This window comes from Ranitomeya variabilis, chromosome 4, assembly GCF_051348905.1.
Source record: "Ranitomeya variabilis isolate aRanVar5 chromosome 4, aRanVar5.hap1, whole genome shotgun sequence".
Lineage (NCBI taxonomy): Eukaryota > Metazoa > Chordata > Amphibia > Anura > Dendrobatidae > Ranitomeya > Ranitomeya variabilis.
Genome location: NC_135235.1, coordinates 288,255,091 through 288,282,446, shown reverse-complemented (window position 1 = coordinate 288,282,446; position 27,356 = coordinate 288,255,091). Strand labels below are relative to the sequence as shown.

At 42.4% G+C, this 27,356-nt stretch overlaps 1 protein-coding gene across 1 annotated transcript in view; it reads left to right on the top strand.

The window, feature by feature from the left end:
• The first annotated feature begins 12,732 nt into the window (after positions 1-12,732).
• Positions 12,733-27,356, top strand: part of C1QTNF12 (C1q and TNF related 12) — a 56,896-nt gene continuing 42,272 nt past the window's right edge. Inside the window, exon 1 of the mRNA XM_077250117.1 lies at positions 12,733-13,809. Coding sequence (XP_077106232.1) covers positions 13,639-13,809 — 171 coding nt within the window. The 5' untranslated portion in view covers positions 12,733-13,638. The remainder of the gene's footprint in view (positions 13,810-27,356) is intronic.

The following is a 27,356-nucleotide window of genomic DNA, read 5'->3' as shown; positions in this document are numbered from 1 at the left end:
CTGCTCAGGGGAGGCATCGTCCCAGTGTCTCGCTCAGTCTGATACTGTGCAAAGGGTTACTGCTGCCTTTCCAGCTTCTGCCATTGTAGCCAGTACTGGTCAGCGGCGAGCAGGCGTCTTTGGGACTAAGTCCTGCTTTTCCCCTTCTGAGCATGCCCAGGGTAAGATCTCTCATTCGAGATCAAGGGTCATATGCTCAGGTACTGCAGCAACTCCCATTGGTCCTCTAGGAAGGTCCTGAAGTTGCTCAAGTTCTGTGGCTGCCTCCCATTGGTCCCTCTGGGAAGGTCCTGAAGTTGCTGCAGCTATAAAAGGTTCGCATGACCGCATGGCCATGCGCTAGTATCAATCTATGTTATGTGCTTTGCGCCAGTGTGGTCTTGTGTGTATGTATTTAGGGCCCCAACTGAAATAAGCCCCTAGAATACCGACACCTCCGGGGAGGAGTTTTTTGTGTATGTATTCAGGGTCCTGGCTGAAATAAGCCCCTAGTATACCGGCACCTCTGGTGAGGAGTTTGTGTGTGTGTGCAAGACCACTGACTGGTACCAGCTCAGCAGTTAGCTGTGTACTCCTGTGAGTCTAACAGGGCACAGTGCTTTCTTTTGTCGGCGACTCTGTGAAGTAACAGAGTTCGCTTATACAGCCATATAGTGCCATTTGCTAGCAGCAGGTTCCTCCTGCACGGTGGACCCCGAGCTGCGAACGCACCAATAACTTCATCTATTTACTCGGTGCGTTCCGCTAGCTCTAACATCAATTTCCTCTCTATGTAAAATTACTAACATTGTGCAGCTTTCAATCTGTCCTCTAAACCTTAATATTTAGCAGATGCTTTCTGTTCTGCTGAGATCACTTTTCTGCAGTCTCAGTATCGTCACAGGCGGGATTACAAAAAAGGCAACACCGGTTCATAGATAACACAGGATAACAATGTTCACAATAGGTAATAGTCACCCCTCCCTGCACAATGACACCGAGCATGCCCCTCCATAGTGGTCACTGAATATATCCAGGCTACTGTTGATTGCAAATTTAGCTACCTATATGTCAAAAGAAAAGATTCCCTGTAAAATGCTTTGGTGCCACTTGTTGCGCACCTTTCAGCTGTTTTGTGCCAGAGACAGAATTCTTACTCCAGTAGCGGACAGGAGAACATCTCTGTTATAATTATCCCCACTTTTTTGGCATAAATTATATTGAATGTGTTGAGCTTCGCTAGGCTACAGCCCTACCGTAAAGCTTCACCCACTTTTCAAAAAGTTGGCTGAACAGGTGCAAAAATTGCAAAAAAAAAAAAAATTGCCAAATTATTGTGCACAAATTTTGCAACAGTCTGATGCCTTTTTTTCGCGCAAACGGTTTGATGAATTGGGCCTATTGTTTATTGCATCACGTGATTTGGCTTATGTGTCATGTGGGTATTATGCCGAGCAGGAGAGGAGGGAGAGATCATGTCTAAGACATTAAGAATGTCAGTTCTTAGCGGGGACTGTGGATCTGCGGATCTGTCAGAGCTGTTTAGCTGCTCTCTGACAGATCGTCCTATTTATGTGTCATCAAGTGCACTTTTAACAAATTCGGGGCTTGTCTACAAGTAACGTAGAAGGGGGGCTGAAGTACAAGCAGGCGCCAAAGAAGGTTAAATATTATTAACAAATAAAGAAAGGCACATACTTTTAATGGAATGTGAGGAAGAGAAGGGTGAGGAGCAGGGACGCCTGTGATTGGACGCCCAGCTGTTTAACTGTTCACAGTCCCGCTACCTAGAGAACCCGTCATGGGGGGCATCAATTCAATATGCAAACTGAATTTTAGATCTTTCACTGATTGAAGCTTGCAGATGTATAGGGATGACGAATCAGGAGTTTCATACCTAATTTCATTCCAAAGCTAACTTGTGCCACAAGAGATGGATCCATTCCTTATTAAGTGTGGTGATCTCTATTTCTTAGAAGGTTCTCCAATGATAAACTGACCACAGGTGTCTAATTCCTAGATAATCCAATGTAATCTGTGCAGTAAGCATGTGTTTCATTTCCCTACAGTGCCCCCGCTGGTAACATGAGGTGTTACATATTTACAAAATAAAGTGGCTATCCCTGTAATGCATTGTTGTGATCAATCTGGGATGGGAAACACTCCACTGATATAAATGTAGGTATAACATGTTTTGTTATACACATGTTTATTTTCTTTGTGTGTAATGGAACAACACAGAAAAAAAGAGAGAAAAAAAAAGGCAAATTGGACATCATTTCACACAAACCCCCCAAAATGGACCTGACAAAATTGTTGCCACCTTTCCAAAATTGTGGGTAAACAACTTTGTTTCAAGCATGTGATGCTCGCTCAAACTTGCTTGTGGCAAGTAATAGGTGTGGGCAATATGAAAAACCAGATAAAAAGGGGAGAATTTGACTCAATCTTTGCATTGTGTGTCTGTGTGTGCCACACTAAGCATGGAGAACAGAAAGAGGAGAAGAGAACTGTCTGAGGACTTGAGAACAAATATTGTTGAAAAATATCAACAATTTCAAGGTTACAAATCCATCTCCAGAGATCTTGATGTTCCTTCCAAATTTTGTACCTGGGCTCATCGGACTCTAGTTATGCCACTGTTTAAGCAGACATATTCTGGGTATTGGGTGAACACAGAAAATTTTATGAAATTTACTTGAAACGTTAGAGGACGAAAACCTCAATGCAGACAATCCAGTGTACAACTAGTAAAATATCCTGCTATTTTATTATTTTTTTTAACAAAGAAGGTTCCTGTTCTTATAAAATTGAAGATTATCATGCATTTCTGCATTGGAGACAAATGCGGAATCATCAAACTGTGTTTGAAATTGGAGGGAGACTTAGGTACAGTATGGGCCAATGGATTCTACGTGGCGGGAATATTGAACCATACAACAGATCGAGAACACTGTCTTTCACATTAAGTCTTGAAGTGTATCCTGACACTTTCTTCACCCAATGTTCTGTTGCTCTCTATAGATCGCCATTATAACAAGGCAAATTGCCTATGGCAAGTAAATGTCCGCCCTTGAATACTACTCCTCAGTAGCCACCACCATTTGTAATGGATTAATGCATTCTGATGATACACTGGACTCACTTATAAAGCCATATCCAGAATATTTCCAATTACTCCTGGTCATTGTTGACATTCTACAGCAGTGACATCATCACTCCATCAACAAGTGACCACTGCAGCCAATCACTGGTCTCAGTGATATTGTAGTGCTTTGGGAAATCTTTCTGTATAACAGAACAGTTTCTTGTAATTAAGCTGCTATTATCAGAAAAGTTCAATAAAAAAACAATGCAGGGCTCACAGTATAGTTTGGGAGGAAGTTTGCCTTTCCCCCCCTTTGAGTTTGGGTCTCTTGACACCAGGTGCCCTCTTCTGTATGGATGGCCACTTCTAGCTCTTGTTGCTACTGTTTTGCAAAGGACGTCACTTTGGCACTGACTTTGCTTAGATCCCAAGTGTCTGGTCACCCCCAGCAGTCGTGGCTCACAATATAGTTTAGGGAGCAGTTTGCGTAACGTAACGTTCCTCCTACTGAAGCCCTAGATTCTCCTTTTATTGCACCCATAACATATGATGCCAATAAAAGTGCCCCACAAACTTTGTATGATACCCCCATAGTGAAATCCTCCATAGTGATGCCTATACGTGCGATTACGGGTGGGGGGACCCGATGTTAGCTCTGGCCCCAGGCCCCCAGGAATCACAGGTCACATAGTGGCCGCGGGATCTGCCGCCATCGGCAATCACTTTACACATACACTCCCTGGTGCATCTCTTTTAATGCTGATTACTTCGTTTTCCTGGAAGAAAAGCCGCTGCTAAAGGTGTCTGGCAGCAGCTTTTTACTCTCCGCATAGAAAACACTTGAGCGATCATTCACGCTGAGCCTTCCCATACATGGGGAAGTTGGGAGAGATAGCCATCTGCTGAAATACCGGTGACTCGACAGGTACAGTATCTCATGGCTATAATGTAAGCAGTGGAAACAAAGGGCCCATCAGTAACACTTACTTTGGGGGGTCCATTTTTCACCAGCATGCAAATATTACACTACCCTCGTTCACAAATTTACCTATATCTCTATGTAATAATAAATTAGGTAGTGTGGTTAACGAGTGATGAGAAGCTGCTTTGTTCTGTACAGAGTGAATCAAGTGAATTATGCCAAGTACTGCCTATAAAGTGGGGTCGGGGGGCCCACCGGGGGATTGCCCTGTTCCACCATGGGCCAGTCCGAGCCTAATTGTAAGGCTCAAATGAGAATCCTTAGCCCTTTACTTGGCTACAGTTCTTGTTCCTTCCCTACAAGACCGTGCAAACCATAACCATCCATGAAGTAAATTAGCAGAGCTTTAAGAGGAACAACTACTATGACCTTGGCAAGATAGTTATAAAAAAATGTGTATGCAGCTTGAGGGTGGATGGAGTAAGGGCCCCTTCACACTGGTCGATTCTGCTACGATTACGACGCATTTGCGTCATATTCGACATCGCAGTACGAGCTCGTAGCCAGCGGTCACACTCTACGATGTTAACGCTTTTTCTGACGTAGTTGCGATGTGAACGTCACGCGTCGCAATCGTACGCTACCCTTCACACCGCCATAGTCCTACGACTCCGAGCGTGACGTATTACCAGCATGGGCGTGCTAAAACGTCACGCCCAATCAGGAGACAGGTATGCGGAAGCCCAACCCACGTAGTCGCATTACGAGCTCGTATGACCGCCGTCACATACTACGATTTCGACCGCCACAGCGAGACATTTACGACGAAAGAAAGTTCTGCTCTTTCTTTCACATCGTACGATGCTGGGCTGCGTCGCAAATCGTAACGCCATGTCACACTTTGCAACCTCGGAACGAGGACGGATAAACGTCACAAATCGAACGCTCGTTCAGACTTTGATTGCACAGTGTGAAGGGGCCCTAATTCTTGCCCAGCTTCGATTGCCCCACTGTCTGGGCCGCAGTATTTCTATCACAGCCCAGCGAGCACTTTGCATGTTGCCACTTTGTATTTTGAAGTGTGTGCACACAGTCTGAAACCCAACACTACATTGCGTCCTAAGGCAGACTTTTTCACGCTCGTGGAGTCTGATTATCTCCAGCTCTGCACATACATGTTTATGAGGTCACATTAACATCAGTGTGTTTTTGGTGAACTCCTAGTACAGAACCGCGCTGACTGATAACATCAAATGCTAGAAATCCTCAGTGCCCTTGGCTACAATACTTGACATGAAGTTTTCATCATGCGAATGTGACATGTTAAATTATACTAAAGACGCTTCTTTTTTTTCTTATGCCTAAATTAAAACAAATATCGTACATATTTGAACAGATTATAGCCATTCAAGTGATATGTATATATACTGTATATACCAAAAAATGCACCGGAACTTACTATATACGCTAAGATATAAACAAGCGTTAAATATGTGAACTCTAAACTGCATTACTGCCATATAGACTATGCTTATAAAATGAAGGTACTTGGCACACAAATTGGCCAAATAGTATGTGCCCATCAGTTATGTCAAGGCGACCTTTTCCTGGAGGGACCCTAACCTTTCCAGTATAGGTGATTGATATACAGTACATATAGGTGCCAGCTGCCGTGACTATGCTATATTCAGACCATAAAGTGCAGCAGCACACTACACAAGATACAGTGTGCTGCTGCACTCTTTGATTTGCGTACCACATAGTCACCTGTTCACACTTGCTTCATTCTTAGGAGATGCCGGTCAGTTTCTTTTGTTATATATATCTACTATATAATTGTCTAAGGGTCACTTCCGTCTTTCTGTCTGTCCTTCTGTCTGTCTTTCTTTCTTTCTGTCACAGATATTCATTGGTCGCGGCCTCTGTCTGTCATGGAATCCAAGTCGCTGATTGGTCTCGCCAGCTGCCTGTCATGGCTGCCACGACCAATCAGCGACTGCCACAGTCCGATTAGTCCCTCCCTACTGCCCTGCAGTCAGTGCCCGGCGCCCGCTCCATACTCCCCGCAGTCACGGCTCACACAGGGTTAATGCCAGCGGTAACGGACCGCGTTATGCCGCGGGTAACTCACTCCGTTACCGCCGCTATTAACCCTGTGTGACCAAGTTTTTACTATTGATGCTGCTTATGCAGCCTCAATAGTAAAAACATCTAATGTTAAAAATAATTAAAAAAATAAAAAATCATTATATACTCACCTTCAGCCGCCTTTCCCGCTCCTCGCAACGCTCCGGTGACCGCTCCATGCAAGCGGCAGGTTCCGGTGCTAAGGATGGTATGCGACAAGGACCTGCCATGACGTCACGGTCATGTGACCGCGACGTCATCACACCCTGGGACCGGAAGCTGCCGCCTGCACCGCACACAGGCGACAGAACTACAAGGGTACCCTCGGAAGGTGAGTATATGTTTATTTTTTATTTTTTTAACCTGTGACATACATGGCTGGGCAATATACTACATAGCTGGGCAATATACTACGTGACTGGCCAATATACTACGTGGCTGGGCAATATACTACGTGGCTCTGTGCTGTATACTACGTCACTGTGCAATATACTACGTGGCTCTGTGCTGTATACTACGTAACTGGGCAATATACTACGTAGCTGGGCAATATACTACGTCGCTGGGCAATATACTACGTCACTGGGCAATATACTACGTAACTGGGCAATATACTACGTGGCTGGGCAATATACTACGTAACTGGGCAATATACTACGTCACTGGGCAATATACTACGTCACTGGGCAATATACTATGTGGCTGGGCAATATACTACGTCACTGGGCAATATACTACGTCACTGGGCAATATACTACATCACTGGGCAATATACTACGTAACTGGGCAATATACTACGTGGCTGGGCAATATACTACGTGGACATGCATATTCTAGAATACCCGATGCGTTAGAATCGGGCCACCATCTAGTATATACTGTATATATATATATATATATATATATATATATATAAATTATGCAGGCAAAATTAGTAGTCCAGCTTTAATATTGGCCTATAATTAGAAAGTAAAGGCATAGATATAATACATCATTTGTAGGGGATGCTGGAAATGTCATCAAAGATGTTGTTTTGGCCTTGGATTGGATCTGAACACTGTATGACTGTGTTTTCTATTTATTTTCGTATTCATTTCTTTCTTGAGAGACGGGGAACATATATGTTTATAGACCCAAACAAAGCTACAGGGGCCTGCGCATCTAAATGATAAATTAGTAGTTGTGAGAGTGGGGTGGGGGAGTCAACATCTTAAAACTGACCTTGGGTCCCTCTAGTTACATCTCTGTACAGCAGCATTTACAACAGGTAGAATAATACATATTAAAAGGGTTGTCTGGCCTTACGCTACAAGTCTGCAGTCACTCTATGTGACTGCAGACTTGTGAATCCTCATATCATGTGCACTGCACACTGTGACGATTCTACGATGCCAGGAGTGGCGGGCACGTGAGCACAAATATCTGATTTGCATACATGTGGTCACCTGCTAACTAGACATGCGCGATCTTGCTTAATGGAAGTGTATTGAACAAGGTCGGATACAGTCTAGTTGGATTATGGCCGTAAGTATGAACATCACATACTTGTGCTCACATGACTGCCTACACCAGAGTATTCTCGAGGAGTCACAATTCTACAGTCACATAGAGTGACAATAGATTTGTAGCCTAAGGCCGGACAACCGATTTAAATCCTCTCGAGAAATGTCACCATATTCACCAAATTGTTCCAAATTTTAGGCTCAAAAAAGAATCTCAAATAACAACAACCAAGAGGGGTAAAACATTGAAAAGTTTTCAAAGATTTCCCCCAATTTATCATCCCAAAGCTGGATTCTAGCATCAGTTACTGTGATAAATTTGGTGCATTTTTAGACCATTTAGTTGAGATGAGCATTTTTAGGAATTTACTGAACCAGGAAAGATCAAACAATTTGCAATTTGCTTTGCTCAATGCGGAAGATGTCATGCAGCAGAAAAGGATCACATGGCCTCAGGCACTTCCCCATAATGCTTTGCAGCTGTCACAGCACAGAGTATAGCAGAGACAATCAGAAGGGAGTATAATAGACAGTATAAAAGTAGAGGCAGGAAATGCAGCAGCTGTTTTTTCATCAATCTTGATGGTAAGAGTATGTTACAGCTAAGCTTTTTTGGAAAAATTCTTCAAATTTGGCAAATCCCAATTCCAAAAGATTTGATAAGCTCTACTGTCTAGACTAAAGCTGTCAATAGATACGAGCTAACTGTCAGTATTTAGTTCGGCTATCTCTCCTGACACCACCATATACATGAGCAGACCTTTTGGCTGGGTATTCATATGTTTCCAATGGGGAGAGAGGAAGAAGCTTCTGCCAGACCCCAGAGGGCTATGAAAGGATTGTCCATTGAAATTCTCTCCTCAAACATCTTCTGTTGAGGAAGAATCGGGAGGCCTGACCCTGGCCATTCTCACTGACATTGGAGGATTCAGCCAACTGTCCTTTTAATATAGGATGGGATTAGTACACCCGCCAGAGAATGTCATGTATCATTTGGATATAAATTATATTTTCTCCTTTGTATTGAAACGACTAAATTGCGGTGTAAATCATCCATAATACATTTCATTATGAGCACAGAAGTGATACTTTAATGTTTGTGGTTGGGGATAGTTATTATAAGATACCACAGAATTGTTTTTGGAATCCTCGTCTATTGTTTTTCTGGAGTCATCTTATAATATTCAGTACATTGTTCCTTACAGAGTACCATCTAGATACAGGAAAGAGATACTGTATATCTTGGTAGCGTGTTAGCCAGTAGATAGAAAAATATTAAGATTTGAGAGTCCTCAGTAGTTGATACCTTTTAATGGCTAACTGAAAAGTTGGTAACCTTGGCCTTGGAGGAGGAGGATACAGTGATCGTTTGGAGGAAGAATGGGATGTGTATTCATTGGAATATTGCTTTTTTTCTGAATACTAATCAAAGCCACAAAATCCTTAGAGCAATGGTCTCCGAGCTCTCCAGATTTTACCATAGACAGGGTAGACAGAGGAAACGATCAGAGAAGAGTCTATGTGAACTGTATGCAGCTGGGTGACTCGGTGACTTAATGTACCTCTCCATAGCAATTTTCTGTTCCCAGTTAAGCAAAGAATGTCAGCTCTGGAGGACAGTCTGCAACCCAAATAGTCACCCTATCTTAACTCTGCACTATTGACCTATTCATGGGGCTTCTTAGCGGGTGGGTAGCATTGGAAAAGTGTAAAAAATCAATGCCTGGTGTTTGCACATATAGTTGATTCTGACTTCAGCACAAAGGCATTATTTATCCGTAAGCTAATTAATGATACAGCAACCATCCTGCCTTGTGTTTTCTTTGTCATATTGCCAAAATCCATTGTTTTCTGCCTGAAGCCATCAGGAAAATTCCCCCCCACCATTGTTTCACACCTTGACTTCTGTAAGGCTGTGTGCACACGTAGCAGATTTTTTGCGTTTTTTTCGCGGTTTTTCGCTATAAAAACGCTATAAAACCGTGAAAAAAACGCTAACATTAAGCATCCTATGTAACAGATTGCAATCCGCATTTTTTGTGCACATGCTGCATTTTTTTCCTGAGCAGAATCGCAATCCAGAAAAAAACGCAGCATGTTCATTAAAATTGCGGAATCGCGGCGATTCTGCACACATAGGAATGCATTAATCTGCTTACTTCCCGCACGGGGCTGTGCACACCATGCGGGAAGTAAGCAGATTATGTGCGGTTGGTACCCAGGGTGGAGGAGAGGAGACTCTCCTCCACGGACTGGGCACCATATAAGTGGTAAAAAAAAAAAGAATTAAAATAGAAAATAGCGATATACTCACCCTCTGGCGGCCCGACCTTCTTCAGCGGCTTCCGAGGTGTGTGTGAAGGACCTGCGATGACGTCGCGGTCACATGACCCGCGGTCACGTGACCGCTACGTCAATGGAAGGTCCTGAACACACAGCATTAGGAACGGAAGCCGCTGAGGTGAGTATAACCTTTTTTTTTAATTTTTTTTATTATTTTTAACATTCTATCTTTTACTATAGATGCTGCATTGGCTGCATCTATAGTAAAAAGTTGGTCACACTTGTCAAACACTATGTTTGACAAGTGTGACCAACCTGTCAAACAGTTTTCCAAGCGATGCTACAGATCGCTTGGAAAACGCTAGCACTCTGCAAGCTAATTATGCTTGCAAAACGCTAGTTTTCTGCGGGTATATGCATGCAAATTCTGCATGCGATATACCCGCGGCAGGAGGCGCAGAATTGCCGCGGAAATTTCCGCGGCAATTCTGCTACGTTTGAACTCAGCCTAATGAAGTTCCTGGCTCCCCATTTGTATTTCTTTTCTTCTACTGCTAGGGAGACTATAGATAAGGAGATGTTTTATGAAGAATGTCCGTCACCTGCCCTATCTTGGGCTTCGAGAAAGTGGAAGGATTGAGTTATTTTTCAGCAAAGATTGAAGGGATTGTCCTCATTTTACAGATTTTATTTCCGGTGAAAATAAGCTATTTGCAGATGTTTCCACTGTTGCGATCACCATCGATCAGCTGGAATCTGCGATGAAGCTCAGCTGGATATTAACCCACAGTGCCACCATCGATAAAGCTAGCACACCCATTTTTCTTGCAAGTTTAAACACGCTTTTACACATTCGCTCATCACTACTATCTATCCAAACTTCCCCATGCACAGGAATGCTCTACTTGGCCGATCACTCCTGGGTTCCCTATGACAAAGCTGCTGCCAAAATCATCTGGCAGCGGCTTATCTCCTAGAAAAATTGAATCCAAAAATTCCAACCACCGGATCCTTTTCTCCCTTGATATCATCTGACTGGGAGATTCAACCAATCCTGCAAATATCAACAGGTTCAGTCAATCGTAGTCTACTGTGTATGGGGACCCTGAAAAAGCAGATGCGAAACGCATGCTGGTTTATGAGGTGAAGGAGCAGCGTAGAGGGTTTTCTTATCGCTTTTTTACTGCATTCTTTACTGTTGTTTTTTTTTCACTCCATTGCATAATGCACTTCAAAAGAAGTCAAGCGTCTTCTGAGCTTTCCCATTGATTTGTATCATAAAGTATAGAGCATCTTCCGAGCGGAAAATGGCAGAGGAATGGGCAAGTTTCTTCATTTTACCGCATGGCATTATTACAAACCTCAAGTGGTTAAAAGTCTGAACATTGAACAGTACGTCGTCTTTACTTAGAAATGCACATGTTCATTTTTTTGATGATCTGCCTACAGGTAGGCGGCATGGTTTAGTCGATACCATCTAATCTGAATCCTCAGGTTGCTGACAGCACAGAATATTATAGTGGTGGAAGGGGCCACAGGCTATTTCCTCTATCATTTAGCATGTGAAACTGAGGCAGTAGACGCAATGGCGTCACTACATCATGTCTGCTGTGTGGAGCCTCGGTGCACACAGCAAACCAAAGCGCCAGGGTAACGGGAGCGAGGTGAGTATGTGTACTTTTTTTTTACCATATGTGCAAATGTATGTGGAATGTGTTTCTGCATATAGCAGGGCTACATGAGGTCTCATACTGTATTTAGGGGCTATATGGGGGCTCATACTGTATGTATGGCGCTCACACTGTACATTTGGGCTATGTATTGTATATTGTATATAGGGGCTATATGGGGCTCATACTGCATATAGGGAATTTACACTATATCGGGGGCTATGTGAGGGCTAATACTGTAAATAGAAGGTTATGTGGGGACTCACACTGTGTATTGGGGGTATGTGAGGGCTAATAATGTACATAAGAAGTTATGTGGGGGCTGAAACTGTATATAGGGGCTATATGGGAGCTTATACTGCATATAGTGAGCTGACACTATATTGGGGCTACGTGGGGGCTAATACTGTAAATAGGAGGCTATGTGGGGACTCACACTGTGTATCGGGGCTATATGAGGGCTAATAATGTATATAAGAGGCTATGTAGGGGGTCAAACTGTTTATAAGGGGCTATATGTGGGCTCATACTGTATATGGGAGGATCATACTGTATAAAGGGGCTGTGTGGTGGCTCATACTGTATGTAGGGGGCTCATACAGTATATAAGGGGCTGTGTCTAGGCTCATGCATTAAGCATACCTAATTCTACTCAATATTAAGTGATAGAATTCATATTAATATAAAATATTAATTGGAAATATTATATTAATATTAATAGGGAGCAGAATTATTTCAGATTATTGGTTCGGCCCCGAACAGTCACAGTCTCTCGTGTGGCCCCTTGGGAAAATGAATTGCCCACCCCTGCCCATGATGCATTGGCAGTAAACAGTTTGCAATGCCCCCACTGGGTTTCTCCAGTGCAAGTCAGTAACCTCCACGTGTATGTTTGCAACATAAGTATGTTAAGGGTTAATGTGAAGCATTTTCTCACTATTACATTTTTTTTTTCATTTCCTCAAACAGTATTTTCCCCTGGGGTTAAAAAAAAAAAGTTTTTATAGGTCATTAAAATGTGATTAGCATCTCTGTGGAGAAGGACTGAACTGCTTATCAGCTCTACTTTAATAGGGCTGTTAAAAAAAAAACTAGGATTGACAGATGAGCAGGGTGAGTTCCCTCCCTCTCCTTCAAGTAGCAGCTACAGGAAAGAAGGATATATTTGGTGAAATGAGCAGCCCGGAGAACAACTGCCAATTTGCAGTTGGGAAGAGACAGAGTAAAAGAGAAATTGAGAAAAGACTGGGACATAGAAAGAAGGAATATCCCGTCATTCTGAACTCTCAGTAAAAAGCTACATTCTCCGAGAAATCACATGAAGACATTGCCGTAGGACGTTTTTCTTCTTCTTCACTATTTCAGTGCAGATTTTTTTTTTCTGTGAGCACTTTTTTTCTAACAGGGCTAATACCAGAAAATCAAGACCTGATATTGACTTCTCTACGTTATAAGGTTTTATCCATAAAGGAACACAACTTTTATCTGTCTCAAGACTTAATGTTCAACTGAAGAACCGGCTTCCCTTAAGTGGATGGTAGGGTCACTTCACCGGACCCTGAATTTTATCCTAAAGGTGGCTTCAAGTCAAGTAGAGGACATCAAGTTGTGAATGTGGCCAGTTCCAGTAACAGATGAGGATGACTAGCGACCAACAGAGTTTCCGCTTCCTATTGTCCACCTAATGGGTCCACTCATTGATCATCATTACCGAGGAAGGTCTAAGTTGATGGGGCTCAGATGTGGGGGCTGAGATGTCATCCTGATCTTTTTAATGTTGAAGGCTTCATAGCCGAGTGAGTTTTAATTATACTGTTTGGACTTTTGAAGAAATTGATGGGAGAACATTTGCTTTCACCCTCCCTCCTACATGTCATGTGTAAAAAGACCTGGTGGAGTCAAGTAGATTGATGCTTTATCTTGACCTCTTTTGTCTTGGCAAGTGCTTATCTTCACAGAAGGATCACTTTCAACTTGTTTTATTCCTCTCAGCATCTTCTTGAAGGTACTTAGTGTTTTCCACAAGTTCAACTTGGTAAACTTTGAAGGATATATTCAACGAGCATAATGAGGTGCTGGGTATGGCTCCTGGTGGCCACGGTACTGTGCCAACAACTTGCAATATTCCCGGTCCTGGCAGCTAAAAAAGAACGTAAAAAGGGAAAAGATCCACCACAGTTCATTGATCCTCTTAATGTTACACTATCCAACAGTGAGGAGGTACATGAACTTGACAAGGTATGTGAGCTATGCATAAGACACCTCCACTGTCTCTTACCTTCTAAGCAAGTCAACTCACATCAGCCTTACAAAATCTCTTGTGTCCATGAGATTAATGTCGAGGGCCATCTAAGGTACCAAAAGGACCTCAATCAAGGGAGATATTTAAAGTAGTCATAGCTTAAATCCAACATGTCATCCAAATTTTAGAGATAACTTCTCCAAGACCAACGAAGCAATGGGTTGGCGAGAAGTTACGTAATGTTTTTTACCAGCATTGTAGTCTAATTACATTTTTTATGGTAAGATGCCTCCTTGATGGTAAGATGCCACCTTTATGGTAAGATACCTCCTTTATGGTAAGATGCCCCCTTTTAGGTTTGTGGTTGCAAAAGATTTTATGTTCTTCTGTGAGATCCTACTATTACATTACATTTTTTTTAACTACCTGTTTTTCAAAAAGTCTTCCTCTCTGTTTGTGGTTATGACTTATGCATTTATATATATGGGGTAACCTGTCGTAAAGATGTATCTTTGCTCTTCTAAAGGTTCCAGTGGAAAAGGCTTTATGCGTTTGTTGGCTGCATCAGTATACGGTTTTTAATCTGCTTTTATGTTATATTGTGTTAGGATATGGTCACCTCTAATTTCTACACTTTATACTAAAGACACAATGGTGGTTTTGGCATTATACAAAGTTAGGTAGAAGAATTATATTGTAATGTGTTTATGTTAGGTGGTATCAAAGAGTGTGAAATAAGAAAACTAGATAGTGGTTGTCACTTTAGTCATTTTTATAGACCTTTTCAAATTTTATTGATTTGGCCAACAGAAGAAACAGGTAAGAATAGCATGTGAGCCGTACGTGTTTTTTCTTGGAGAACACAAGATCTTCTGTGTAGGGTCATGGCCATTTAAGTCCATCAAATGTAAGTGAATTGACTTTTTTATATATTTTAGTTATATCTTCCCCAAATGAATGGGAGATACTGTCGGGGTGGGGTGGGGAGAGAGTTGGGTTTCTCGAGAAAGTCTTGGTCTGGCTGTGAAGAGGAAGAGATGAGCAATGTAGTGTAAAGTCGTTGAGATAATGAGAGCGAGCGTCTGGAATGAAAGAGATGTATTTCAGGACGAGAGAGGTGTTTACGTTGTGGGAGGCACTGGAATGTAGTGGAAATATTGGACTGAGGCATGTCGGTTGCATTCGGACCAGAGAAATTGGGTTGCCAGCCTAAAGTGGTAAATATAATGTGCACAGGGGACAGATGATGAGGCTGGGAAGAGGCGAACACAAGAAGGAAATGTATAGAGACAGAAATAACTGGAAGGCTCGTAGATGTGAAGGTTTTATGGAAATAACCCATAGGCGTAGACATAGGGGAAGAAGATCTACAGATGAGTGATGTCAGAAAATACCAGGTGTCTTGAGTGATTGTGTGGAAGTAATGAATTATGAGTTACTAGAAAGAGGGTTGTAAGAAATATTATAAATATGTGCACAGACACTATGTATACGCATGGTCATCACATACCGTATACACCGTGATCACATATAGCGCCATTTTGAACATGCAATTATCAACCATGTATCATACATTCAACCAGTTATCGTGCATATTCCACAAATATGTCGTTAAGCTATTCCATATATGCAACTATCATATGCACACCGTACATAAAAAATAATGTGCATATCATACACGCGACTATACATCACGCAACGAAGACAGCTGTAGGCAACTTTGTTCACCGTGAACGTGGCACGAACGTTGTTAAATGATATTCCGTGAATCTACTGTACACATAGATCTTATGTAGAAACAGTCAGTTCTGCAAATGAGATGTAACCTGAGCCCTAGTCCCTCTGTAATCAGTTATTTGTGGGGCAGGGTTAGGGATATGGGTAAAGAAATGGGAATGGCATACATGTATTGTCCGATTTTTTTTCACTGACCCATTGATTTGAATGGAAAAATTTGATCCATAACCCTGATCAAAATCGGACATCTCCTTTTCAGTTTTTTGAGGACCCTAAATCTGCATAAAACCCCCCAGACATGTGAGCCACCCCATAGACAAGGCTACGTTCCCATGATGAGCGTTTGGCGAGTTTTTGATGTTGTAGATTTTCTGCACCATTTCTATACCCATTAAGTAAAAAACGTAGACTAATGGGTGTATGTTCTGTTCCTGAAAAACAGACATCTAAATGAAGGAAGACACAGACACAAAGCAGACTCAAAATCTGGCAATTATTAGGTGTGAAATGGCCTCCGGACCCTCACTGGCTAAGTGTGGACTCAATTCAGACTGTTGCTTTAAAGTTGGAAGTGTTCTTTTTTTTGCCTGGTTTAACCCTCTCTTTGTTTCAAAGACTTTTGATGATAATTATGACTGTAGAGTTGTGATGGTGTCTTTCTTGCATTGCAGGACCCATGGTCTCATGATCATTCTGTGCCGGTCCTCAGTGACTGCACTGTTCTGTGTGTGGACAGTGTTATACATGACATGCAGTTTTTTTTTCAGGCATTGTGGTGGTTCTCACCTTGAGGAGGAGTCTAGGAGGAGATATACAGGGTTTAATTTGAAGCTTGTAGGACCAAAAGCAAAATCTCCAACAAGAACACCACACAACACTTATGAGTAGGGTTGAGCGACTTTTGCTTTTTTAGGATCGAGTCGGGTTTTGTGAAACCCGACTGTCTCGAAAGTCGGATCGTGTGAAATCGGCCGATTATTGTGAAAAGTCGGGGGTCCGACCGAAACACGAAACCCAATGCAAGTCAATGGGGATTGATTTTTTTTTTTTCTTCTCTCTCTCTCTCTCTCTCTCTCTCTCCTCCGTCCCTGCAAAATTTGTGTTTCACTGTGGGAATCGCTATATCCCAAACGTTAAGATGGCGCTTTTACCCCTTGTGATGCCGCACAAAGCGAGCCGGTACCCATGTCATCACGCTGCACACACTCATTCATTGGCTGAAAAAAATGGCAGGGAAAGCGTCATACGAAACGCGACTTTGGCGCGAAAATCGCCGACCGTGTGGCCGATCCCACGGCGACTTTTGAAAATGACCGATCCGTTTCGCTCAACCCTACTTATGAGACCTATTAATATGGGCATACAGTTAATAGAAATGTCACACCAGTCCTACCTGTATGCCTCATATTAATGGTCTTGTAGCTGAGAAATCGTATTTTATTTCCTTATATTAATGATTTCTTCCAGGGTCCGGGGCATGCGGTGCTGTAAGAAATCCCTGCCTCCTGTCCTCATTATAATACTACCCTCCTCCCATCAGCGTCAGTTACGGCATCGGAATCCCGCGCCTGTGCCCTGCACTCTTTCAGAAATACATACCTCATCCTCCTTTCTGTGGGCAGTGCACTCAGGGATCTTCTGCGCAGGCGAGTCACTGTGACCTCCGGAGTGTGCGCCAAAATGGTGCTCTCCCCACTTCCTCCCTGCATAGTCATCGCTAGGAACCATGTGTACATGGCGATGACTATGCAGGGAGGAAGTGAGGAGAGAACCTTATCAGCGCGCACGCCGGAGGTCACTGGAGTGGCACCCATTCAGGATCGATGCCGAGACATCCAACCACCATAAGGACCCACTGGTATACATTTTGTAGCACTGGACCTCTACATAGAAAATCGCTTTTCTATACAGTTAAACACATAGCATGCAGTCAAACACACTTTTAGCCTCCGTTTGTTAAATGGGGGTAACTGGGAACGTTACAGTATACAGTAGGTCTGGAAAAGCTCCCGACGTAAATTGTAGGCTAGCTGGACGGACACCGTGTGCACCTAGCCTAATGACTTATGTAAAGGCTCCTTTACGTAAAATCACTTTTCGAACCAACGATGGAAGATCAGTGTCTTTACACATCATTCCTGATGACCCAATGGCCACTTCTCGGCCAGGCAAGGAGTGCCATTTTTACCTAGCACACTGTGTCGAGGTGAATATTATTATGCACCGGTAACTTAGGTTAGGTTAAGGGACTGAATATATCATTAACACTTTATTACGGAATTGATAACTGCAGCGGATCTGTCGCCAGATTTCACAATACAAACTACATACATTATTAAATAGATCTTTAAGACCTGACGTGTCTGGTATACTTTCTTTGAAAATCTGTCAGAATGGCTGAATAATCCTTTAGGAAACGTCCCTATGCCGAATATTAAAAGCTGGATTCATAGAATGTTAAATTTCATTTGAGACATTCTGATAAGGATTTTAAAAGTAAGTACACTAGTCCCATCAAGGGGATATTTGTACTGCTCTATGCGACTTGTATTGGAAAATCTAGTGACAGATCCAATTAAGGCATTTTGTTGTGTTGATTTTACATGCTTGAATGATGCATTTGCAATTAAAAGGATTGTCCTCTAAAAGAAATAAAAGAAATATAATGAACTTACTGACTACTCGCTTCTGTAGATTAGTCAGCCCCTTTCTCTATCACAGTCAACGCATAGACTGAAATGTTGGTTGTCTTAGCCCCCTTCATACAATGCACTAATGATATGCCGACTCAGAAAACTCAATTTAGTGTAGTGCACAAATAAGAACTGGAGATGTCGCAACTCGAGACCATTGCTGATACCTGGAAATCGAGGCAGCTTTGTAAATACAAGTATATTAATAAGTTCCTTATATTTATGGGAGGAACACATCTAAACAAAATTATTTTGAAGTAGACAATCCCTTTAAATGGAATCTGTCACCAGGTTTTTGTCAGTATAATGTAGAGACAGACACCCTGATTCCAGTAATGTGTCACTTACTGGGTTGTTTGTTGCAGGTTTGATAAAATCCCTGTTTTATCAGCAGGAGATTATTACTAGAGGACTAGTAAGCCTGCTGCCAGGTAGTCCAGCCACGCCCCCACCACTGATTGGCAGTTTTCTGCCTATGCACAGTGTGCACATAAAGAAGCCAACCAGTGTTGTGGGTGGAGTTATACAGAGCTCAGAATTCAGAGAACTGCTAGATCTGTAGCAGATAAAAGGTGATTGTATTAAAACTACTACAACAAGCAGCCCGGTAAAAACACATCGCTGAAATCGGGATATCTACCTCTACGTCATGCTGCTCTCAGATGGGGTAGCATAAAACTGGTGACACATTCCTTCAAAGGGGTTCTCTATATGATTATTTATTCATTAAGCTTATTTACATAGGACAATGTCCTTTTATTAGAAAGATATAATAATAATAAGCCGACTAGATTATTTTGAACAGCAGGGATCTCTGTAGAAACATGGAAGCAAGTGTTACATTTCCCTGCAGTGCCACCCCAGGGGAAAGAAGGTATTACAAGTTTCCACTGAAAACAATAGGCTGCCCAAGTAATGCACATGCTAGGTCCTCCAGAGTGAGAGATGCTCTTTGTAGTTTCTTTCCACTTGGCTATTATATGAGGATATTAAATAAGGAGGCTCCTTCTAAAAATTGTCCAAATTGGGTATCTGAATGGGTTTTTCTAAGACAGAGAATTTTTTTAAATACGAGAATTTTTTTTCTACTTGACATACCCAGCGTGGTGCGGGAGAGATGGATCACATCAAGGTTGACTGCTATTCTTTAGATGCTCTATTCTTCACTAAATCGGCACAAAGAATCCTTCTATTACTAAACAAATGAATAAAGGTCTGCAGTACTGGTGCTGCTGGACAACTCCCCGCATGACCTGTCAATCACGAGCAGAACACCATAAACAGGGTGGAGTGGATATCACTGTCATCAGCTGATAGCATCTAGAGCCGAGTCTCACATTCTCGCCAGCAGCTAGTTCTGTCTTCCCGCCCTAAAGACAATAAAATCTAATACAAGATCAAAACAATAAAAATGATCTTATCACCTGCATTGGAAATAGAAAATCCAGCGATACTTATTTTTTTCCAATTGAAGTGTAAAAAAAAATGAGAAAAAAATTCTACATAAAACGCTTTTGCAAACAAACATCACAGGAATGACAAATTTCAGGCAAATTTGAACAAACCCCACTCACTTTTCAGCCTATTTTCTGCATTATGCACTATATCAATGGGATTCCCTGGGATCTGGTACAATGCATCCGTCATGAACATCATGACTTATTTATTTTATGCACCTATATAGCACCATTAATTCCTCAGCACTTTACACATATTATCATCACTGTCCCCATTGGGGCTCACAATCCACATTCCCTATCAGTATGTCTTTGGAGTGTGGGAGGAAACCGGAGAACCCGGAGGAAACCCATGCAAGCACGGGGAGAACATACAAACTCCTTGCAGATGTTGTCCTTGGTGGGATTTGACCCCAGGACTTCAGCGCTGCAAAGCAACAGTGCTAACCACTAAGCCATCATACAGTGCTAGCCACTTAGCCACCATACAGTGCTAATCACAGAGCCACCATACAGTGCTAATCACAGAGCATCCATACAGTGCTAACCACTGAATCACCATACAGTGCTAACCACCGAGCCACCATACAGTGCTAACCACTGAGCCATCATACAGTGCTAACCACTACAGTGCTAACCACTAAACCACCATACAGTGCTAACCACCGAGCCACCATACAGTGCTAACAACTGAGCCACCATACAGTGCTAATCACAGAGCATCCATACAGTGCTAACCACTGAATCACCATACAGTGCTAACCACCGAGCCATCATACAGTGCTAACCACTGAGCCACCATGCTGCCCTACATGACTTCTACAATAATGGAAGCCATAGTGCTAGTGTGAACAGAACCTAAATATTCATCGTACAGTCAAAAATTTAGCTATGGCTACTCACGTAAAAAAAATGTTGCATTTTCAGGGATGTTGAGTGGTAAACTGTAGGTGTAGACAGGGTTTTTTTAAGTACTCTGTAAACAGAAAATGAGATCAAAGCACAACCCAGAGGTGTATCTAGCCTTTCCTGCCCCCCCAACCTCCCCCATTTGAACCTTAACTCTATTGAAACTGTATGACCAAGCCAAGGTACATTCCTGAATCCCTATTATGTTAAAATAGACACCAATAAAAATAAGATTAATTGAGACAGCGGTAGGTTAAGTGTTTTTGAATATCCATATTGAATCAGGAGCCCCATATAATCCTGCATAAAGGTTAATTATGGCCCCATAAGATCCTCCATAGACATATTTGCCCAATATAGTGCTATATATACGATTATAGTGTTATGGCACATGGTACACCACTACTAGTCATAGAATATTTCTTGTACCACAACCAGGACTATGTCGCATCCTATCATCACTTCAAATACACATAACAACGAAATAGATGACATAAGATGCCATAAATGTATGAAACATAATACTTTATTGGTTAAAAAACATAACAAACCATGCTAGATGGAGACAATACAACAAATAAATAACAGGGCTAAGTAGTCACAAATGGCAATGGACAGGATGAGGGAGGATCCCAAAAGTGCAATCAAACCAATGTTTAACAGTGGATACACGAATAAATATCAGGGGAAAAAGTACCCATATCATTACCCACTACAGACAGCGGAGAACGACACTCATATACCATTAAAAACTCATAGGGGCTGCGTCCCCATATCTACTAATATATAGAGTCATGAATATTGACTGAAATAAGAACATGGGTACCGGCATAGTAATACTGTATCAGCGTGCACTGGCCACGCCGCCACAGCCCGCATACTCACAGAACCATGAATCTAGCAGAGTCAATAGTGCAATGATAGATGGCAATGAGGCTTACATACCGCAAAAAAGAGATCCTCCACGAGCCTGTCCAACGCCCCAACGCGCGTTTCGGCACAAACACCTTCGTCAGGGGGCCCAGATTCATGGTTCTGTGAGTATGCGGGCTGTGGCGGCGTGGCCAGTGCACGCTGATACAGTATTACTATGCCGGTACCCATGTTCTTATTTCAGTCAATATTCATGACTCTATATATTAGTAGATATAGGGACGCAGCCCCTATGAGTTTTTAATGGTATATGAGTGTCGTTCTCCGCTGTCTGTAGTGGGTAATGATATGGGTACTTTTTTCCCTGATATTTATTCGTGTATCCACTGTTAAACATTGGTTTGATTGCACTTTTGGGATCCTCCCTCATCCTGTCCATTGCCATTTGTGACTACTTAGCCCTGTTATTTATTTGTTGTATTGTCTCCATCTAGCATGGTTTGTTATGTTTTTTAACCAATAAAGTATTATGTTTCATACATTTATGGCATCCAATATAGTGCTGCACAAACCTTGATTATTGCCCCATAAGATGCTCCATACAGACACTTGCCCCATATAGTACTCCACAAACGTTAATTATGGCCCCATAAGATGCTCCATAAATGTTTGCCCCATATAGTGCTGCAGAAACGTTGATTATGCCCCATAAGATGCTCCATACAGACACTTGCCCCATATAGTACTCCACAAACGTTAATTATGGCCCCATAAGATGGTCCATAAATGTTTGCCCCATATAATGCTGCAGAAACGTCGATTATGCCCCATAAGATGCTCCATAAATATATTTGCCCCATATAGTGCTGCAGAAACGTTGATTATGCCCCATAAGATGCTTGATAAATATATTAGCCTCATATAATGCTGCAGAAACGTTGATTATGCCCCATAAGATGCTCCATACAAACACTTACCCCATTTGCTGTTGCTGCGATTAAAAAAAAAATCACATACTCACCTCTCCGTCGCTCAGGCCCCCGGCACTTTCAATATTCACCTGCTCTTCATTCCGTCGCCGCTCCATCTTCAGCATCTTCAGCACTGACACTCAGGCAGAGGGCGCGCACTAACCACGTCACCGCGCCCTCTGACCTCAGCGTCACTGCTGAAGACGGAGCGACGCCAGAATGAGGAGCAGGTGAATATCGCGCAGCTCTCCCCTCCCCGTTATGCTCACCTGCTCCTGGTGCTGTGCAGTCCCTGCTTCCCCGGGGCGGCGCTGCAGCTTCTCCCTGTACTGAGCGGTTACCGTTACTGCCCAGTACAGGAAGAAGCTGGGGCGCTGGGGAACAGGAGACCTGCAGGGACCGCGCCGCCAGGAGTAGGTGAGTATCTCAGTGTGGGGGCGGCAGAATGCCGCCGACGAGGAGCCTCCTTGGACCGCCGCATCATCAGGCGGCCTGCTGGTGCCCCCTGTCGGCTGCGCCCGGGGCACATGCCCCGGCTGCCCCCCCCTGGATACGCCACTGGCACAACCTAAGCGATGCTGTACCTACAGAAGTAGAGCATCAGGACAGTGTGAGACCCCAAATGTAGACATGGGCCCCGATTAATCATTTGTGCTTTATTAAACTCACTTTTCTTTTTTTGCCTTGTGGTATTCGCTGACATTTGCGGCGCCAAATTCTTCAAAATTGGCCCACGTGGTTTATGAGTTTGACACAAAATCAAAAAAGCTCTTTAGCTTTGTTTTTTGCAACTTTCAACAGTCAAAACTTGAAAATATTGTAAGAAGTTGCACGTTTGTATATAAGTGCAACAAATTGAGTGCTCCTTAAAAAAAAGCCTTACTCCAGGCAGGGATTAGAGTGAGGTATGCCAAGAAAATGAGACATTTGGTAAAAGTCGCATTTAATGAATCTTGTCTAAAACATCAGGATAAGCAAAGTTGGTGAGGAAGAATTTAAAAAAAAGGGAAAAAAGAAACAACTTAAAAAGTGGGGCAAAACGATTAGAGAAGAAGACGTAAATACCTAGTTTCTCAAAAAATAAGACAGGGTCTTATTTTATTTTTTGTTCCGAAAGATGGGTTAAGATTTTTTTTTCCCCATGAACAACAATCCACATTTATTCTTGAGCAAAAAAATCAACATAAAATATATTCATGTCATCGTTCACACACTGCACATACACATGAAGACATACATACTGCTCATACGGTACAGGCCATCCTGTCTTCTCTTCAGTTCCTCTAGACTACTGCAGTTAAAGGACCTTTGGAGCCATTATGGTCGTATGAACGTGATGTCACTAAAGGTCCTTATGCTCAGAATAGAAATGCTAGATGTCCCTAAGAGATTGGGAGACCTGAGAAATTTCCAAGATTGCCCCCTTCTTCCTATAATGCCAGCCCTGCATACCAGCTTGTCTCCTCTTTACTTCCTCTAGACTACTGCAGTTAAAAGACCTTTGATGACATCATGGTAACATGACTGTGATGTTATCAAAGGTTCATAAGCAGTTTTAACCTCGGAATAGAAATGCTTGGGTCCTCCAAGAGATTGGGGACCCTGGGTAATTGACCAGTTTGCTTCACACCCCCAAACACTGGTTCTGGCTGTAACTAGGGCTTATTTTTGGAGTAGGGCTTATATTTCAAGAATACTCTAAAAATCCTTATTTTCGAGGAAAGTCTTATATTTGGGGAAAGGCCAAACTAAAAACACTAAAAAGTGTCAAAACTGGAGAAACCTCAATGTTGAATCGGGGCCATGGTGTGTACCCCTGGTGTACACAGGCAAATGGTTAACACATTTGGATGCAGATACTAAATCCAATCCCAAGAAGGACATTTATATGTGAGAGTTTCCGTTTTTTACAATGAAGGAGAGGTTCATAGGATCACTGTAATTGCCCCAAATATCAGACTTTTAGACCAGGATAAACAAATATTTCTGTTGACACTTTTTTTTAGCTTTTTTAGGTAGGTAACTTGGAAGATCATTCATGTATGATGTTACAGCTTACTTTCTAGGTATTTTGGACACTCTTTATAAATATTACTAGTGTAAGGAGCGATCACGCTACATGGCGAGTTCAAGTAGATAAACTATGATCAAACCAATGGAATACCATAGGGCCATCCTTGCTTTTGTAAGTTCAGTCTGTGGTGATATTTCTTGACCACAGTAGAGGTCCTCCATTGACATTGTTCTGAAGACTAAACAAAACTGGCTGCTATCTTGTGGACACCAGAATAAGATATCCTCTCAATGAAGAACATGGGGAAAGGAGCTCTCCAATTTCAAGTGGAAGTCAACGTCAGACTAGATGTTTGAGCTTGCTACTTTTGTTGACCTGTATCATGGTCCTAGTTTTGGGCTCTGGAGAATTCTGAAGGACCGAATATTATCATGTCCTTCAGCAATCAGCGCAAATATGTAAAAGGGTTGTCTTGTCTCAGAAGTAAAGTCTGCAGCCATTTCTGAGACCAGACAAATTTCCTTGCAGCACCACGAAAGGATAGAAGAGGCATTGCACAGTGTCCATTCATAACATTAGATCAACCAGATCATCAAGTCCACCAGAGCAAGAGATGGTCTTTGTTACTGCTCTGCACTATGACCGAGAGATAAAGATCCCAGAATCCTTTTAACTCAGAAATTCCCAATAAGGTATATGAAAAAAGTTTTCCAAGCTTGATAGCCTCTCTAATCAGACCTATCGTTCATCAAGACGAATGATTCCCATTATGATGTGAGTACGAGCCGTGCTCTTCATGATTTGGAACATTTTTTAGAGCTTTGCGATCCACTGGCACACATAAGTGTCTGTGTAGACGAGGGCTCGGAGACAAGGCACGTCAGACAAAATATTTAAATTAACTTGATAGTATTTACTCCTATTGGTAAATTATATGTGCAGTGATCCCAAGCCGGAGATTGAGAATAAAAACTATAACAGATATGAGTGTTGGGCTAATGCATTGTATAAATATTATTCCTTAAAAGAATTTTTGGAGAAGAAAAGCTGATCGGCACCATTGTTTACCTAGAAACATTGTCTGTGGGTGTGGGGAGATATTTGAAACTTTGAACAAATAATGTATATTTTTACTTTTTGGACAGGTGTCATCGGGGATTATTCTGGTTCATAAAAGATAAAAAAAAGCAGATCTGCTGAGTGTAAATCAATGAGGGCTGTTCTAAAGGGATTTCCAGGGAGGATTTTGGAAGCGGAGTGTGGACAAAACAATAAGTAGGATTAAAAAGTTGCTGGATGAAAGAGTCCGGAGTGACACAAGTGATTGGGAAACGTGTTAAGAAAATAAGATCAACTCAAAATATTCTTCTGAGTGATGTGTGAATCTCAGCCCTTACAACAATAAATCCAAAAGCTTGAGTGTTTGACATGTAAAGTGACCACAGGGTAGGGTGAGAACCCCAAGGGTGTGGCACGGCAGTCCGTGATGGATGGAGTGCAACAACGGACTGGAAGACATTGAGCTAACTAAGCAAGAGTCCTAAGATCCAAAAACAAATTACATGGCTGTTGGCCCAACGATGCTTTGACCAAATGGTTGTTTGACAGCCACCTTGGCTGGTTCTCCCATACACAGGAGTGCTCGTTCAGCCAAACACTTCTGTGTTTTTTAAGAGAAAGTCGTCGCCAAATATTTCTTGCAGAGGCTGATCTCTGGAAGAGCAAAGCAATTGGAAGGTCAAAATCGGATATGCTCTAATAACATCTTCCCGGAAGATCAGTTGTCTGGTGTCACCATACACTAAGGACTGTTGGCCGATCCCGTCGATATCGGCAGTTGAAGACAAATGTGTATGGGGGAGCTTAAGGTCAACATAAAGATGAGACTAAAGTTATCCAAACCTGCCAAGATCCTTAGGATCTGCCGACAGTACAACATGTTTGGGGACCTCTTGACTATCCCTTGAGAGATCTTTTCATGCATCGAACATGTTGAATTTTAATGGTTTATTCTTTTGCTTTTTCTGGTGATAAGCTTCTGGCAGAGGAGCTCTGCCGTGGCTCCCTCCTACAGAACACAGGAGCTCTCGGGCCAAACGGGAGAAATAGCTGTCGGTCAAATGATCATTCTGCAGACAGCTATCTAATATGTGAGGGCTCCTCTACAGGACCTCCAGACAACAGCTGAAATTGGTTACTGATGATGATAATATATGCATTTTGATTAGTTGTGTTCACGCGACAACTAACAACCTTTCCTGCTTCTTTTAATGTTTTATTGAGAGAAGCAGATTAAAAGCTCAACGGCATACTTGTGGTCAAGTGGCTCAAGCAGGCAACAGAGTGGAATCCTGACCATGTATATATTGCACACTGTCAGGATACCACTCTGTGGCCTGCTAAAGCGGGCGGTCAGGTGACCATAAGTATGCAATTTGCCTTGTTTTGGCACATGCCATTCTCTTCTAAATGTTATATTGAGAAAGCGAATGAAAACCTAGATGGCATGTGATCCCAACTAAGCAATACTTGCTGCCATGTGGCCGCCCATTCAAGCAGGCAGCAGAGCAGAATCCCGATGTGTGCACATTGCACACTGTCAGGATTTAGTAATCTGCAATCACACAAAGTGATTGCAGAAATTTACATGAAGCCCTGAAAACTCTTTTAAAACCATTCTTTTTAATAAAGGCGTGAAGCTCAAATAGGAAGGTGGATTTGTCGGGTTGGATCAGATACGACTGTGTGAATGGGGAATTTGGGATGTTGCTCGAATGGTATGGACTGTTCTTGGTGTTGAGGCGCTTAGTGTAAAGGTCCAAGCCTTTGTTAATGAAGCTCTTTGAGGTGTTTAGATAGTGACCCAGCGGCCAAGGTGTCACTTTGTAC